The sequence below is a fragment of the Pristiophorus japonicus genome, chromosome 2 (genome assembly GCF_044704955.1).
Source record: "Pristiophorus japonicus isolate sPriJap1 chromosome 2, sPriJap1.hap1, whole genome shotgun sequence".
Lineage (NCBI taxonomy): Eukaryota > Metazoa > Chordata > Chondrichthyes > Pristiophoridae > Pristiophorus > Pristiophorus japonicus.
The window spans coordinates 225,290,828-225,308,677 of NC_091978.1; the positions used below are offsets into that span (position 1 = coordinate 225,290,828).

General features: G+C 44.4%; 1 protein-coding gene across 1 annotated transcript in view; it reads left to right on the plus strand.

The window, feature by feature from the left end:
* Positions 1-17,850, plus strand: part of ccni (cyclin I) — a 93,722-nt gene that overhangs the window by 29,364 nt on the left and 46,508 nt on the right. Inside the window, exon 2 of the mRNA XM_070871028.1 lies at positions 8,128-8,284. Within this exon, the coding sequence (XP_070727129.1) occupies positions 8,171-8,284 (114 nt within the window). The 5' untranslated portion in view covers positions 8,128-8,170. The remainder of the gene's footprint in view (positions 1-8,127; positions 8,285-17,850) is intronic.

Consider the following 17,850-nt stretch of genomic DNA (forward strand, 5'->3'; position numbering starts at 1 on the left):
GGACCCCTAGGTCCCTCTGTACTGCAGCACTTTGCAATTTTTCTCCATTTAAATTATAATTTGCTTTTCTATTATTTTTGCCAAAGTGGATAACCTCACATTTTCCCACATTATACTCCATCTGCCAAATTTTTGCCAACTCACTTTGGCTGTTTATATCCCTTTGCAGATTTTTTTGTGTCTTCACAATTTGCTTTCCCACCTATCTTTGTATCATCAGCAAACTTGGCTACATTACACTCGGTCCCTTCATCCAAGTCATTAATATATATTGTAAATAGTTGAGGCCTCGACACCGATCCCTATGGCACCCTATTAGTTACTATTTGCCAAACGGAAAATGACCCATTTATCCCGACTCTCTGTTTTCTGTTAGTTAGCCAATCCTCTATCCATGCTAATATATTACTGCCTTTTCTTTGAGTATCTATATTTGTTTTGGTAGAAAGTGGGTTTTTAATATATAATCTAAAAACTGCTAGTAAATATGGAAGTGTTTTTTGTTTCACTAATGTTCTTTGTTCCGATGCCAGACAGCCATTGTCATGATTGATCCACAACACAGTATTAACACTGTTGGTGCACTGCACGTTTCTACCACAGTATGAAGCAAGGAAAAAAATAGATCTTTATCACAAGTTGACACTTGTCAGATGCAGAACTAAGTGAGCACAAGCTTAGTGTAGTATAAAACACCAAAGTGAGATCTGCATTTCTGCCAAGTTAGCTTTAGACTAATGATTTATTCTGTGCAATGACACCCATTTAAGCTTGTTCTGTCAAGTTGACTAGTGGAACGAATATTGCCATTCTAATCCGTTCTTCCTGCGTGTATTACTGTATTTATTGGTGAAATAGGGAATACAAAATCTGATTTAGTTTTCTTTGCATCTGACAGCTCTCACAAGGAATCTGATCGCTAATATCTGTATCACCTGATCGTGGTGTTGGCTGGATTATTTCTCTGCCGTCTCTGCCGACAGCAGACTCCTGTTATATTTCACTAGTAAACATGTTTTAAAGAAATCTAATTAAAGCTCAACTTTTTAATTTCTTTATGAATTTTGGTCAGTAGCAACCCAAAGTTGGGAGCACTAGCACTCCAAGACCAGTGCAAAAGCTTGGTTGGTGTGGTGGGTTATAAAGATGGTGCCCAAGATCAGGCCCATTATCCACATCTTGAAGCCCCAGTTTGATTAGTTTCTATTTGTGTTCTTGTGTGCATAAGTATGTTTCTTCTGTCTTTGGTTTCAGCTGTTGGAATTCCTAGGATTGGCAAAGGCTGCTCCCTCATTGGTAGATTTAGACTACTGAAGGAGCAGCTTTGCTCCACTAATAAAGGATCAGCCTTTAATAACACGTCTAGCTAAGGAAGTTCATCAAGTTGAAAAGCAGCAGCAGATTGTACACATTCTGGCCCCAAGTTTCCACATGATTTGCTCCTGATTTTTAGGAGCAACTGGTGTAGAAAGGAGTATCTTAGAAATCGGAATTCTCGTCATTTAGTTTGCTCCAGTTCTAGTCAGTTAGAACAGTTTCACTTTGGAACAGAATTTTTTTTTTCAAAAGGGGGCGTGTCCGGCCACTTACGCCTGATTTCAAAGTTTCGTGAGTGAAAACTTACTCCAAACTAACTTAGAATGGAGTAAGTAAAGATTTTTGTACGCTCGAAAAAACCTTGTCTACACTTTAGAAAATCAGGCGTAGGTTACAAATCAGGCGTAGGGAATGGTGGGGTGAGGGGTTTAAAGGGAAGTTTACAAACATTAAACACTTCAGTTTTAGAAATAAAGAGCCATCATCAATAATAAATGATAAATACATCAATAAATCAGGTCAGGTCGGTGTCAGGTCCGGTCCGGGGCGGGGGGGGGGAAGCGGGAGTCAGGTCGATGTCGGGTCCGGTCCGGAAGCGGGAGTCGAGTCGGGTCGGGAGGAAGCAGGAGCTGGCCGTGGGAGAAGCCTTATTCACGCAGCCCCAGTGAGGCCATTGGGCCAGGGCTAGGGGCTGCGTGCTTCGGCCCCTCCCACACAGTTTTTGGCGCCTGGAGCTACTGAACATGCGCGCCCACTGTAGCGCGCATGTGCAGAGGTCCCGGCACTGTTTTCAGCGCAGGGACCTGGCTCCGCCCCCTACAGCTCCTGCTGCGCTGCGGGCCAGAGGACCTGCAGGGAGGTGGAGAATCTGGAGGGTTTTTTTAGGCGCACTTTGTGGCGCGAAACACGGGCGTCCAGGTCGGGACTGCGCCATTCTAGGCGCGGCTCGAAACTTGGGCCCCCTGAAACTGAACAATCCTGGATTGGGTTGTCAGTCATGGTGCACTGAGAGTCAGCCATTTATTTGAGATTTTAAAGAATCGAGATTGGAACAGTAGAGTAACATCTGCTTCCATGTATCTACCCAACCTCTGTGCAGTGGCTCCAAACTATGGGTGCACAATTTCACATGGACTCTTTTTGGCGTAGTTTTTGAGGTACGTCCGATTTCTTAGTGGCCCGACTCCACCAAAAAAAGTTCCAAGTTTCTCTGGCATAACCTTTCATTTTGCAGCGGCGCAGATTGTCCTTAAGCTCTGTGGATGAAGCTTAAGGTCTGTGCCGAAAAACTGAGGTTGCCAGCGTAACAAGGCACACACTGAAGGGCTGAGGCACAAATATAGCATTTCCCCTTTGTAAAATAGATCTCTCAGTGAGATTTGGGACAACAGATAGAAATCTCAATATATGAAACAATATAAAATTCCTTTTTAGTATTTATAGATTTTTTTTCACCTCTACAGTGCCTGTGCTGCTGCAATCCCGAGCCGAAAGGCCCCCCACCCCCGGTGCCGTGTGTTCAGCTCTGCTAAAACAATGGTGTCTTTGCGCTGATTTTCTCTTCTCTGCACCAATTTTCTCAAATGTAGGTAAGGCTTTTCAGAAGAGTGCAGTGCGCCATTTTTGAAAAAATCGTACTTGGCGAAACTCGCTTAAATTGCCAGAAATAGCACACCCGGCAGGTTCCGCCCCCAGTGACGTCAAAAAATCGGGAACTAAAAAAGTCGGACACAAGTACTTTAGGGTGGCGCAGAAACTTTGGCGAAACTTGCAGATTTTAGTCTGCTCCAAAAAAAACCAGCCTAGGCCAAATACACAGCGTAGGTGCAGAATGGTGGTGCAAATTCAGCCCTATTTTAATAGAACAAAGGCTTTTGAGACTTGGGCAGATATCCCAGCATAAGGCAAGCACTATTGGTTCTGATAGAGGAAGAAGATCAGACCAATCCATATTTGCAACATTCACTATAGCAAGTAGTTGTGCATTTGGAAGCTTACTTGTGCAGTTGTTTGGTAATTGGTTGCACTGGTGTTGGGGGATCCACCCTGCAATTTAAATGAAGCAGATTCTACCGCAGCAGCCTCAGGTACTATATTGTGGTGGTGTGATATAAAGGGGTAGTACAATGGGTGAAGAAGATTGAACTCCCATTTCTTTAAAACAAATTAACATAGAAAATAGGTGCAGGAGTACGCCATTCGGCCCTTCGAGCCTGCACCATCATTCAATAAGATCATGGCTGATCATTCCCTCAGTACCCCATTCCTGCTTTCTCTTCATACCCCTTGATCCCTTTAGCCATAAGGGCCACATCTAACTCCCTTTTGAATATATCTAACGAACTGGCCTCAACAACTTTCTGAGGTAGAGAATTCCACAGGTTCACAATTCTCTGAGTGAAGAAGTTTCTCCTCATCTCGATCCTAAATGGCTTAACTCTTATCCTTAGACTATGACTCCTGGTTCTGGACTTCCCCAACATCGGGAACATTCTTCCTGCATCTAACCTGTCCAATCCCGTCAGAATTTTATATGCTTCTATGAGATCCCCGCTCATTCTTCTAAAGTCCAGTGAATATAAGCCTAGTCGATCCAGTCTTTCTTCATATGTCAGTCCTGCCATCCCAGGAATCAGTCTGGTGAACCTTCGCTGCACTCCCTCAATAGCAAGAATGTCCTTCCTCAGATTAGGAGACCAAAACTGCACACGCTATTCAAGGTGTGGCCTTACCAAGGCCCTGTACAACTGCAGTAAGACCTCCCTGCTCCTATACTCAATTCCTCTCGCTATGAAGGCCAACATGCCATTTGCCGCCTTCACTGCCTGCTGTACCTGCATGCCAATTTTCAATGACTGATGTACCATGACACCCAGGTCTCGTTGCACCTCCCCTTTTTCTAATCTGTCACCATTCAGATAATATTCTGCCTTCCTGTTTTTGCCACCAAAGTGGATAACCTCATATTTATCTACATTATACTGCATCTGCCATGTATTTGCCCACTCACCTAACCTGTCCAAGTCACCCTGCAGCCTCTTAGCATCCTCCTCACAGTTCACACTGCCACCCAGCTTAGTGTCATCTGTGGCTAGAAACTTTTCACTATATTAATGTAACTGGAGCCTGAAGGTGTTTTATTTTTGTACCCCACTACATTCAATTTTGGAACAAATCTGCAGTGCTCTATTTTTAACTGATCTAGACTCAATATTGACTATATTTGAAAGCAAAGTAACTATTTGCACTGCACTTTTTTGACTGACAGGCGACAAGCCCCCCCACCCCCGGCTGAATCATTCCATGCACGTGGTGCCGAGAAGCAGGACCTGAGATTCCGATTTTCTCTCTTTCCTCCTTACCCCCCCCCCCCCCCCCCCCCCAGGGCTGGTGTGAGGGGCCCTGAGTGCGGCTGTCCTGGGCCCGAGAGAGAGAGGGGGTGGGGGTGAAGGGAGAGAGCGAGATGCTGGGGGGAGAGTGAGAGCGCGAGGGGGGCTGGGGATAGAGAGACGGGGGGAGGGGAGAGAGTGAGAGGCTGGGGGGGGAGGGTGAAGGAAGAGAGAGAGGGGCTGTGGGTAGAGAGAGAGGCTGGGGGGAGGGGAAAGGGAGAGAGTGAGAGGCTGGGGGGGAGGGTGAAGGGAGAGAGCGAGAAGCTGGGTGGGGAGAGAGAGAGAGAGAGAGAGAGAGAGAGGCTGGGGATATAGAGAGAGACTGGTGGGGGGAAAGAGATCGAGCCAGGCGGGGGGGTGGGGAGAGAGAGCGAGAGAGTGAGCGACTGGGGGGAGAGTGAGAGACTGGGGAGGGCAGAGAGGCTGGGGAGAGCAAGAGAGACCACAGTTGGTGGGCGGGGGGGGAAATCGGAGGGGAGAGAGGGAACTCGGGACATAGTTGGAGTGGATGATGTCCAGAAGTCACGACACTATTCCCGTCATATCCAATAAACCTGTTAACAGTCTGTGCACAATACCTACCCCATCTATGGGGCGGGGGATGCACTTGCACAGGAGTAAGGCACTTCCGCTGGAGGAGGCATGCACTTGGACTGGGGCAAGGCACTTTGGCTGGGGGAGGGATGTACTTGAACTGGGGTAAGGCACTTCGGCTGGGGGAGGTATGCACTTGTGCTGGGGTGCGGGACTTTGGGTGGGGGAGGCATACATTTGGACTGGGGTAAGGCACCGGCTGGGGGAGGCACGCCCTTGGACTGGGGTAAGGCACTTTGGCTGGGGGAGGGATGTGCTTGGACTGGGTTACAGGATTTCGGTTGGCCCATGCTCTCTTCTGGGGAGCTCTGTCCTTTGTCGCTTCAGGAAGTCAAAGTGGATCGAGTTACAATTTGCAAAGTCAGTGAGACCTTGGGATGGGCGGTTCCAGTGACACATTCCTGTGAAACTTCAGGGTGTGGCTTATCCTCTAAGGGAACCAATCACAAACATGTTGGCCATTTTGGCAGTACAAATAAACGCGTCCATTTGATAACAGCACATCTCACAGGTTCATGGCCTGAAAAGTTCTAAAATACTTTAATTTAAAAAATACTTTGTCTTTAAACTTTGTTGTGTACTTACGTTTCATTTCAAAGATCATAATTAACTGCATTTTCTGTGTTCCTTGTAAATGTAACCATAATTTAGTAAATGTTTTTAAAAGCTATCATCTCTGTTCCCTTGAATTTGTACTGTTCAACATCTTGTGCCAGAGCTATGTAACATTTTAATCTCATTGCAGAATTCAATATTTCAATATGGAATACAATTCACTAATTGGTGGCTGTTGTAGCATTGAACTTTTTCTGGCAAAAAATTTACATTTAGGTTTGAGCAAAATATACTTAGGATGCACAGTGAAACCTGAATAAACGGACACTTGTTGAGAAACCCAAATAACTTGCATGGTAAATATATGAGGCATTCTGAAACCACGGACACTCGCAAATTACGAACTACGGACAGCTTTCAATGCGCTAAGTCTTTTTTACAAATTAACACACGGGCCACAACCTGTTGCACAGCTGCTGTATCTGGAACTTTCACTGGCGCTTCCCCTTGCAGCTTGCTTCCTTTCTGTCCTCAAATTCTCATGCTGGTCAGCATGAAGTGCCAGTGGGTTTTGTGAAAAAAACGGCTTTTGTGGAATGGAGAACTCTTTACCCAGCCTTCACAGAGACAGTTAAACCGCTCTATGTCTGGAATTGAATGCATGCATGGCCTAACCCAGGGTTAGAGCGGTTCCTCTGCCATGGTGGATGATGGGTAAAAAACTCCCTATTCCACTGAATATTTTTTCTACAGTACATGCAATGACCATTTTGAAAATAAGGATTCCTGCAAAAAAAAGACAGTTGATGCCAGCCCTTAAGATGTCTGCACTTTACAGGTTTCACTGTATCTGTCTTTAATTTCTGTTTGTATTTGTGTTGGTTTTGTTATATTTTTCTTTGCAATGTTCTGTCCTAGTCTTTTCTCTGCTGGAGTTGATGACTTTTCCTGGGGTATAGTTCCACGACTGTCTACAGTCCTCTGGTACCTTGCCTAAGTGGGCATTTTTCATCCAAACCTAGACAATAAGGTTTGGTGGCCTATTTGACGATAGAGGCTATCATAACTGAGATGCCAATCCTATCCTCACTATGCCTGTATCTGCATTTTCCAGCTGGGGTCATTGGACAGCAGTTGGGAATGGGGGCCCTGGCTGACTTCCGCGCCCCCCACACACACACACACTCTCTCTAGCTCAGTAATGTTGAGGCCAGTTACGCTGGTGCCCATTTAAAATAGGTAATGACTTCGCTTTTAAAGATGAACACACTCAATTTTATTTTTTGTGAATTAAATGGATCTCATCTGATTCTAATAAAATTATTCATAATTAAGAAATAAATAATATTCAGCGATTACTTGACATTAATTGAAATGTGTCACTTGAGCACCAGAAAGGCATAGTTATAAAAATACTGCTTTTCTACAAAGGCCGAGGTCACCGGGCCATCATATTTTGTTTCTCTTTCCCATCAGTTTATTAACTTGCTTATGAATACTAATTTCCACCTTTATTTTAATAAAACAAGCCATCCCAGTGACATAGATAGCAAAATATTTGCAGAAGGTTTGTAAGCTTGAGTCCTAAGAATACTGGATAGGTTTGTGAATCTCATTTGTTTAAGCAACTGAAAAAAGAAGTATGTGGAAATCATCTAATTGCTGGTAGAAAGAAACTAACTAAAGTCATAACTATTAGAAATTACTAAAAGGACTGTCTTGATTGGCAGGTTTGTCCAGTGAGTGGGGGAGTCAGACAGACGAGGAAGGTTACAGATTCAATCCCTGATCTGCGAAGTTAGCTGATCTCAGTTGGGATGGTGGTAGAGGTGATGCGCTTGGCCTGATTACCCTTTTGGATAACGATTAGGAACAGGAACCATGATGAATTTCCCCTCTCTCACCAGTGATTCCTCTGGGAATGGGTAGATATTGGGTGGGGAATGGATCAGGCTTGGCTATGGTGTTGTGCCCCTCTCCCGCAACAGTGTTCAGACAGGCTGCCCATGTAGAGGATGATGTGAGTAATTTGGGGGAAATGATGGGTGCCTGTAGATTTTGCCTCTTTGGCTTCAGAAGAGAAGGGAGAGAAGAAAATTAAAACTGTTAGAATGTTATCATGAATTATTATTGGGCTGAATCGGTTTCGAAACTATATTTGAACTGCTTTACTATGATAGAGGACCATCATGTACAGTTCAGTACAAATCAGTTCTATATTAGTGCACAAACTATATTTTATATTGATTTTATTTTTGCTCTTAATTTGCAGGTAGCTGTATCCATTTGGGAGGTTGGCATATCCAAGAGGTGTCATGAAGTTTTCAGGACCCTTGGAAAGCCAGAGGCTAGCCGTCCTTTTGGAGAAAGCAGTCTCTAGGGAAGCACAGATGTGGAAGGTATACGTGCCAAAATATCTAACCAATCAGGTAACTATTGTATGACAAATGTTATTTGAGCAATGTAATGATATTCCATATGAAGCTCTTGGAAATGTATGCTCTTTATAAAAAAAATCCGCTAGCACATCTTAATACGTGGGATAAAGTGAAAATGAATGTGGATATGTTCTTCAAAGGTTGTAAACAGTTGCACTGCTAGTACAATTCTGTTTGATTAATAGGAGAATCAGTGTAAAATCATTTCTCAAAAATAGCTTTTCATAGTTTCTGAAGGGGAATTGTTAACCTTAAATATAATGCAGGATAGGTTGTGTTCATAATTAAGGACTCTAAAGAATATCATTCCTTAATGGTGTTGGTACACCACAATACTGTATTAATAATATGCCATTTAAGTTGAAGCATTTTTTTTTAAGTGTCTGAAAAGTTGCACTGAACTTTACACTTTTGGGCTCTAGTGTATGGTAGAAATAATTCTACTACATTGGAAACTGCAGACGTTTTAAATATTCACAATCATTTCAGGCTAATGTATTAATCATGTCCTGTAATACTGTGTTCAGAGCCTGAAATTAATTGAACATGGCCAGCAGTGCCTTGATGAAAACTGTGATCTAGCTGTTATGGGGAAAAAAATAATTCGACTGTACATCTAACATGGTCACTGAACTACAGATACAGCACTAGTTGAAAACATGACCTATTTGCAGTGAATGTTTTAGTTACTGTGGATGTAATGTCAAAATTTTGTGTCCAAGATTTTGTTTCTTGTTTAAACAGTAACATTGGTATGTTTGGGGAAACATGGTGTTAATGTTATGTATAATAGATCTATTCCTGTGACCTGTTTGTGCACAGATTTTGTTGTGCAGTAGTGTAATGGACTTTCCATTGAGATAGGTTTGCTGTGGAGTATTGCAAGCTTAGGATGAGCTCTGAGAATGAGGACAAACTTTAAAAGATCACCCACAAAGGTTTAAACTGATTACTTTTTTAAACTTTCTCAATTTTCTGTGAAATAGTTTTGCGGAACTAAATTGATGGTTAGTTAGTGAAATGATATTACTTGACATTCTTATCGTCGTTTTAGATTAAATATTAGCTATCATTTTAAATAGATGCTCCAAGTGCTGGGATAACATACAGTAGTTTTAATACCATATGTAGGTAGATGAACAAATATTTTTATCATTTTGTAACATATTGGGAGAACTTCTTTCAATCTAAAGTATTTTTCCAATGGTGCGCTATGATCAGCGTCTGGGTCTAGAGGGAATGCTAATGCTCATGTACCACAATGGTAGTTGCTTGAGGCAGACACGTTGACGGCATTGCTTTGGGGAGGGGTGGGGGGTGCGGTTCAGGCAAGTGTTCAGCAAAATACATTTTAATGGAATATCTCCTCAAGAAGGTGTTTTGTTTCTTGGAATAATGAAGTTTAGGTTTCCTGAACAAAATAAATTAAGATGTAACTATTATCATTTTGCAATAAAAACGAGTTTGGCAATTGCAGTTTATTGATGTTAAACTTATCGAAACATTGATCATTGTGACTATTCCGGATATCTGAATTTGAAATGGTGCCAATATCTTTTTACTCTTCATTATATTCATGTCCTCAGTGTGTGTGGTCCATAGTCCCAAATGAGCATTGTAATCACTTGCCTCTTAACAACTTAAAAGCACTTCTCCAGGTTGAAACAAAGTGCATGCAGAAGTTGCTGTAAGTGTGCTATACACCATACATTGAGAAATAGTGTGGTGATGTAAATTATATCTTCTACATGTACAGATGGAGGAAGTTAGTTAAGCACCACTGGTATTGGTCAAGTTGGATTATAAAAGGTGCTTTTACACTATAGGACTATAGCCCACAACAGACAGAAATGTGGGTCTATAGATTGCAGAAGAGTCAGTAGTATGATGTCTCCCTGCACTGGAGTCATTAACATTGCCTCCTTTAACCTGCTGGCAGAGAATTTAGGTCTATGATTCTGCCATTGGAGAAAGGTAGTGAGCTTTAGAAATGTAAAGAAGAGTTGGCAGCTGGTACATGAATGCTGCTTTTCAGTGATTCAATCTAGACAAGCATCTTATAATTCTGCTGCCAGGATAGGGGAATCACTTTAGTAATGTAAATGTCCAGTGCAGAATATTTGCTATTTTTATAAGAGCAGAGCCCAGCAAGCCTATGAACTATTGGAAACAGTCTGCTTCTATCTGCCTTGCTCCACCCTATGTTATATTGTTGATATGGATTCTTTCCCCTTCAATCTGTTTCAGCGAATTCACTGACACACGAACACTTTTAGTCTTAGCAACATAAGACCTTTATTAGAGAATCTCCGGCCGGGACCTGTTAAGATAAAGGGAACACCCTCGATTTGAGCCTGTCCACCTCTCTCTTGACAAGTCTCGTTACAGCGCGGAACCACAGCAGTTATACATTTTCAAAACAGAACACATTTGATTAGCACTTAGTTCATCCAATCACTTTCTGCTTCCCCCAGAATACATCCAATGGCAGGCCGACAGGTCCCCCAGACAGGGCGGGCACTAGGCCTAGCGTGTTTACAGTTTCGGTGCTTCGTATTTCCCTATTTTATGGCTTGTTATAGCGTCTGACTTATACCTGACTTCGCTTTTTGCGTAACTCGTGTTTGACCACAACTCTGAGTAATCCTTTGTTTGTGTCGACAGGGCAAATATCGCAGTTTGACATTCTTCTGTTAGCCTTTTTCCCATGATTCCCTATCTCCCTCCTTTTGCTACCTTCTCTAGCCATCTACCACTTTCGCAATCCTTTTACACATTCACATTCCCCCCTTTTATCATTCCATGATAACCCTGGTGATTATTCCAGGAGTATCGCATTCAGCAGTTCGCATTCTTGTTTCTCATACTCTTCTTGATTCTCGAGTAAACTTTTAGTCTGTTGAACCAGATTCCGGGAACTCGTGACTGTAAGAGTTTGCTCCAATTTTGCCATCATTACTTTACAACAGACATTAAAGCAACCAATAATCAGATAACAGGTAACTATTATCATAACGAGAATAACTGCTCCATGCATTAAATAAGATCCCCAGGATCCTCCAAATAACCAATCCAACCAACTATTTCCTTTCTCTGGGCCCTGCCTAAACTCATCCAGCTGCTTTTTTATGGCTTGGGTGATATTATATGATTCATCCGTGACATGTGTTATACATTTGTCCCCTATAATTGTGCACACTCCAGCTGATGGGCCAGCTGATAATCCACGGCATAGCGGGCTTGCTGTGTATACAATCTTAGTTCAGACAGCTCTCTGTTGATGGCATCCAGTCCCTTAGACATGCTATTTCCCAAAATGGTCAATCCGCAAATAAGGTCGTTCCTATTTTTGGCACTAATTACCCCTGCCGATCCACCTACAGATAGGGCCCCGAGGAACCCGTAGCCGAGTGATGATCCCAGCGTGATAGGATCCTCCCAATCGGCACAGAACTCCTTGCTGATGGCCCGTGTTACTATCCTTCTCTTGGTATGCCCCCTTTTATATTCGCCCGTTTGTCCCTCACAGGGTGCGTCTGAGGTATCCGCTGTATATAAGTCGCGGGGGGTCCATCCAGGGGTAGCCACGAACAGGGCCTCTACTGATTGGGCTGGTGGGTAACACACAGTTCGATTGCCATGCAATCGAGTATGGGTCTGATAAAATAAGTTATCCTGTAGCCCTTCCAGTTCTGCTAGGATAGCACAATTATACCTGCTAGCTTACACATGTTTAGATAATTTTAGACGTTACTATACATTAGTTAACAATAAGATAAGGATAGCTCAGAAAACAGCTAAGTCTGCTTGTTCCTTTCTCCTGCCGTGTTCTTGCCGTTTTTTTTTTCTTCCTGCCCCAAGGATGTGGTTTATTCAGCTATGGAGGAGAGGAAGTTTCCCTGGTGCCACGAGGGACGATTCGGGTAAAACTGGGAAGTCGAGGTGAGCCTCTGGAACCTGGTTGTGAGCTAGTCGCAGAGCCCGAGTCAGAGAAAGAACATAGGTCATCAGTCGAGCTGGGATACCATATCTAGGAATAATTTCCCTCATTAACACCTTAACAACAGTTTGAGCCTTATTGTCCAGGGTAGGGTAAGCTTCGAACCATTTGCGAAACACATCTACTATTACTAACACATATTTGTAACGCTGAACTTTTTGCAACTCAATGTAGTCCAACTGCAAGGTCTCAAAGGGACCTTCTGGTAGGGGCGTCTTACCCCAATCACAGGGGACTCCCTTCCCTGGATTATGCTGTTGGCAAACAAGGCAGCGACTACTGATGTTCTAGAAACATAGAAACATAGAAAATAGGTGCAGGAGTAGGCCATTCGGCCCTTCTAGCCTGCACCGCCATTCAATGAGTTCATGGCTGAACATTCAACTTCAGTACCCCATTCCTGCTTTCTCACCATACTCCTTGATTCCCCTAGTAGTAAGGACTTCATCTAACTCCTTTTTGAATATATTTAGTGAATTGGCCTCAACAACTTTCTGTGGTAGAGAATTCCACAGGTTCACCACTCTCTGGGTGAAGAAGTTCCTCCACATCTCGGTCCTAAATGGCTTACCCCTTATCCTTAGACTGTGACCTCTGGTTCTGGACTTCCCCAACATTGGGAACATTCTTCCTGCATCTAACCTGTCTAACCCCATCAGAATTTAAAATGTTTCTATGAGGTCCCCTCTCATTCTTCTGAACTCCAGTGAATACAAGCCCAGTTGATCCAGTCTTTCTTGATAGGTCAGTCCCGCCATCCCGGGAATCAGTCTGGTGAACCTTCGCTGCACTCCCTCAATAGCAAGAATGTCCTTCCTCAGGTTAGGAGACCAAAACTGTACACAATACTCCAGGTGTGGCCTCACCAATGCCCTGTACAACTGTAGCAACACCTCCCTGCCCCTGTACTCAAATCCCCCTGCTATGAAGGCCAGCATGCCATTTGCTTTCTTAACCGCCTGCTGCACCTGCATGCCAACCTTCAATGACTGATGTACCACGACACCCAGGTCTCTTTGCACCTCCCCTTTTCCTAATCTGTCACCATTCAGATAATAGTCTGTCTCTCTGTTTTTACCACCAAAGTGGATAACCTCACATTTATCCACATTATACTTCATCTGCCATGCATTTGCCCACTCACCTAACCTATCCAAGTCGCTCTGCAGCCTCACAGCATCCTCCTCGCAGCTCACACTGCCACCCAACTTAGTGTCATCCGCAAATTTGGAGATACTACATTTAATCCCCTCATCTAAATCATTAATGTACAGTGTAAACAGCTGGGGCCCCAGCACAGAACCTTGCGGTACCCCACTAGTCACTGCCTGCCATTCTGAAAAGTACCCATTTACTCCTACTCTTTGCTTCCTGTCTGACAACCAGTTCTCAATCCATGTCAGCACACTACCCCCAATCCCATGTGCTCTAACTTTGCACATCAATCTCTTGTGTGGGACCTTGTCGAACGCCTTCTGAAAGTTCAAATATACCACATCAACTGGTTCTCCCTTGTCCACTCTACTAGAAACATCCTCAAAAAATTCCAGAAGATTTGTCAAGCATGATTTCCCTTTCACAAATCCATGCTGACTTGGACCTATCATGTCACCTCTTTCCAAATGCACTGCTATGACATCCTTAATAATTGATTCCATCATTTTACCCACTACCGATGTCAGGCTGACCGGTCTATAATTCCCTGTTTTCTCTCTCCCTCCTTTTTTAAAAAGTGGGGTTACATTGGCTACCCTCCACTCTATAGGAACTGATCCAGAGTCAATGGAATGTTGGAAAATGACTGTCAATGCATCCACTATTTCCAAGGCCACCTCCTTAAGTACTCTGGGATGCAGTCCATCAGGCCCTGGGGATTTATCGGCCTTCAATCCCATCAATTTCCCCAACACAATTTCCCGGCTAATAAGGATTTCCCTCAGTTCCTCCTCCTTACTAGACCCCCCGACCCCTTTTATAACCGGAAGGTTATTTGTGTCCTCCTTCGTGAATACCGAACCAAAGTACTTGTTCAATTGGTCCGCCATTTCTTTGTTCCCCGTTATGACTTCCCCTGATTCTGACTGCAGGGGACCTACGTTTGTCTTTACTAACCTTTTTCTCTTTACATATCTATAGAAAGTTTTGCAATCCGTCTTAATGTTCCCTGCAAGCTTCTTCTCATACTCCATTTTCCCTGCCCTAATCAAACCCTTTGTCCTCCTCTGCTGAGTTCTAAATTTCTCCTAGTCCCCAGGTTCGCTGCTATTTCTGGCCAATTTGTATGCCACTTCCTTGGCTTTAATACTATCCCTGATTTCCCTTGATAGCCACGGTTGAGCCACCTTCCCTTTTTTATTTTTATGCCAGACAGGAATGTACAATTGTTGTAGTTCATCCATGCGGTCTCTAAATGTCTGCCATTGCCCATCCACAGTCAACCCCTTAAGTATCATTCGCCACTCCATCCCAGCCAATTCACGCCTCATACCTTCAAAGTTAGCCTTCTTTAAGTTCTGGACCATGGTCTCTGAATTAACTGTTTCATTCTCCATCCTAATGCAGAATTCCACCATATTATGGTCACTCTTCCCTAAGGGGCCTCGCACAACGAGATTGCTAATTAATCCTCTCTCATTACATAACACCCAGTCTAAGATGGCCTCCCCCCGAGTTGATTTCTCGACATATTGGTCTAAAAAACCATCCCTTATGCACTCCAGGAAATCCTCCTCCACCGTATTGCTTCCAGTTTGGTTAGCCCAATCTATGTGCATATTAAAGTCACCCATTATAACTGCTGCTAGCATCTGGAGTCTAGGGTGCCACCAAGCGGCCAAAAGCGTGTCACTTGTTGTCCTTGCTCCACAATGAGTAGCAAAATGCATACATTCAATAACCCATAGAGCCAACTCGTCAGACATGCAAATCTGTTCTGCGGGAGTGGTCCAGAGTTTAGAAACGTTGTCATAAGTACATCCATAATCTTTCCACAATAGTTTATCTTTTTCAGGAGCGTCCTCCTGTGCTTTAATGACATCTTGGATGGTTGGCAATTGGTTTTTCCGAGGCTAACTTATCCTTCGCAGGATTTTTAGTTTGACTCATCATTCTGGGCACTATCATTTGTTGTCCACGAGAGGCCTGTTTAGCCTCTTTATCAGCACAACGGTTTCCTATGTCAACCGGAGACTTTCCGGTAGTGTGGGAGGTACATTTGACACTGGCAATACGCTTGGGGAGCATGAGAGCCTTCAACAAATCAGATACTAGTTGCTTATGGGATATCTCATTCCCCTGTGAGGTTAGGAATCCCCTATTTTTCCATAATTGTCCAAAATCATGGGCTACCCCAAAGGCATACCTAGAGTCGGTATAGATATTGACTTTGAGGTCTTTGGCCAAGATACAGGCTCGGGTGAGGGCGAATAGTTCAGCTTGTTGGGCAGAATAGGCGGTTTCAAAGGCGGCAGATTCCAAGATCTGATTCTCCTGGTTTACTATGGCGTATCCTGAGATTCGTGTACCTTCTGAATTAATAGAAGAACTTCCGTCAACATACATAATACAGTCTGGGTCTTCCATTGGTACATCAACTAAATCTTCCCTGACCGCTGAGGCCTCCTGAATTAAAGATAAACAATCATAACTGGGTTCTTCCTCATCTTGGGGTGGCTCAGTAAGAAAACAGGCCGGATTAATGGCAGTACAGTGCCGAAAGGTCAGCTTAGGATTATTCAGTAGGTAGATCTCATATCTGCTTTGCCTGGCCATTGTAAGGTGTTGAGTCTGCAGTTGGCCCAGGAGGGCAGCTACAGAGTGAGAGGTGTATACAACAATATCCTGCTGGAGGGTAATGTTGGCAGCAGATTGAAGGCTATTGTAGATGGCGGTTAATATTTGAGTACATACAGGGTGCCCCAAGGCAACGGGGTCTTTTTGGGAAGTGTAGTAGGCAACAGGACTATGCTTATCCCCGTGTTTCTGAGTTAACACAGCAGTAGCACAGTCTTTCAGGATTGTACAATACAGTTGAAAGGGCCGGTCATAGAGGGGCCGGCCCAAAGCCGGAGCTTGCAGGAGGGCTGTCTTTAGTTCCTTAAAGGCTTGGACGTCTGCGGTTTTTATTTCAAAGCTGCCTTCTTTAGTTGTGTACGGTGTAAGGTGCTTAGTCATCAGGGCAACATTAGGGATCCAGGATCTGCAGTAATTGATCATCCCCAACCACTGCCGCATTTGTTTAGCCGTGCTAGGGACTGGAAACTGGCAAATTGGTTCGTCATCCGGGGAGGTTCTCTGTACAATCAAGCTACGTAATCGGGGGACGGTTGGCCAAAGGGGTTGTTCTGGGAGAAGTTAGTGTAAGATCCCCGTCCTCTCCCCCCTTGCCCCCCTCCTCTTCCTCCTCTTCCTCTTTCGTGCCGACGGGAGGGACACTCTCCACTCCAATGTCCTTCTTGCCCACAATTAAAGCATCCATCTCGTCTTTCCCAGCCCCGACCTTTTCCCATACCAGGCCGGGGACAGTAGGGTGGTCCGTAATTAGCAGGGCCCGGGCCATTTGGGTGTTTGGTATAACCGTATCCCTGTTTATCCACCCAACCCTGCACGCAATACTGCGGTTTCATCTGGTATCCCCTTGGGTCGGGTTTTGGTCCTTCCACCCGAGGCGGCTCTTCCTTTCTAGTCACATATTCAGTCTTGACCTGGGTTGGGGGCGCACCTCCCCCCTCTCCTTTCTTTTCCTGCCACTAATATTTAACCGCCCTTTTCATCTGGGCTTTACTGTTATCTGCCCAATTCATATTATTTGTCCGGATAGCGTGAGCAATCGAATAGGGCAGGCACTGAAGTAGGATAGCGCAGAATTGAGGTGAATTGTCCCCTGCCCTGAAGGCATTATCTCCTGATTGACCTCCGTATATTTCAATAAATCTTTCCATGAATTCGTCGGCAGTTTCTTCTCGTTTGGGTTTAGTTTCTAACACTGCTGCCATACTGATGGGCTTCTGAAGGGTCTTGCTGAGAGCATTAAAGATAGCGTTTAGGCGATCCTGGTCATTATTAGGGTGAGCAGTCACTAATGCATCATGGGTGGCTCGCCTCAAATTTTCTAAGAACCGGACGTGTTCAGTCGGGTTCAGGGTCTGCTGCACTAAGGACCATAAGTCTCTTGATTCCGCATTATAAACTCCAATGGTGAGTCGGAGGCGATCTATAAACTTGACAGGTTCTCTCTTTCGATCTGGTATGGTAGCCAGGATGGTCATAATCTCATTCGGTTTCCATGGCATATATACGTCTATGGTGGGGTGGTCCGCAACCTGGTCTGATTCGGCATGGGTCGAACTGGGAACTGTCTCTGGACAGAAGTATTTCCAGAGGCCGTTTCTCTATCGGAAGAGCACTCCGAGCCTGTAGAACTGATGCTAGAGCTTCGGCTATGACGAGTGAGTTGTCGCCGATGGCCCCGAGATTCAGGCGGAGAGCGGGGCCGATGAGAGGGGCCGTGACGCCTCTCTGGGGAGCGCCCGCGACGCTTCTGTGGGCAAGGGGTCGG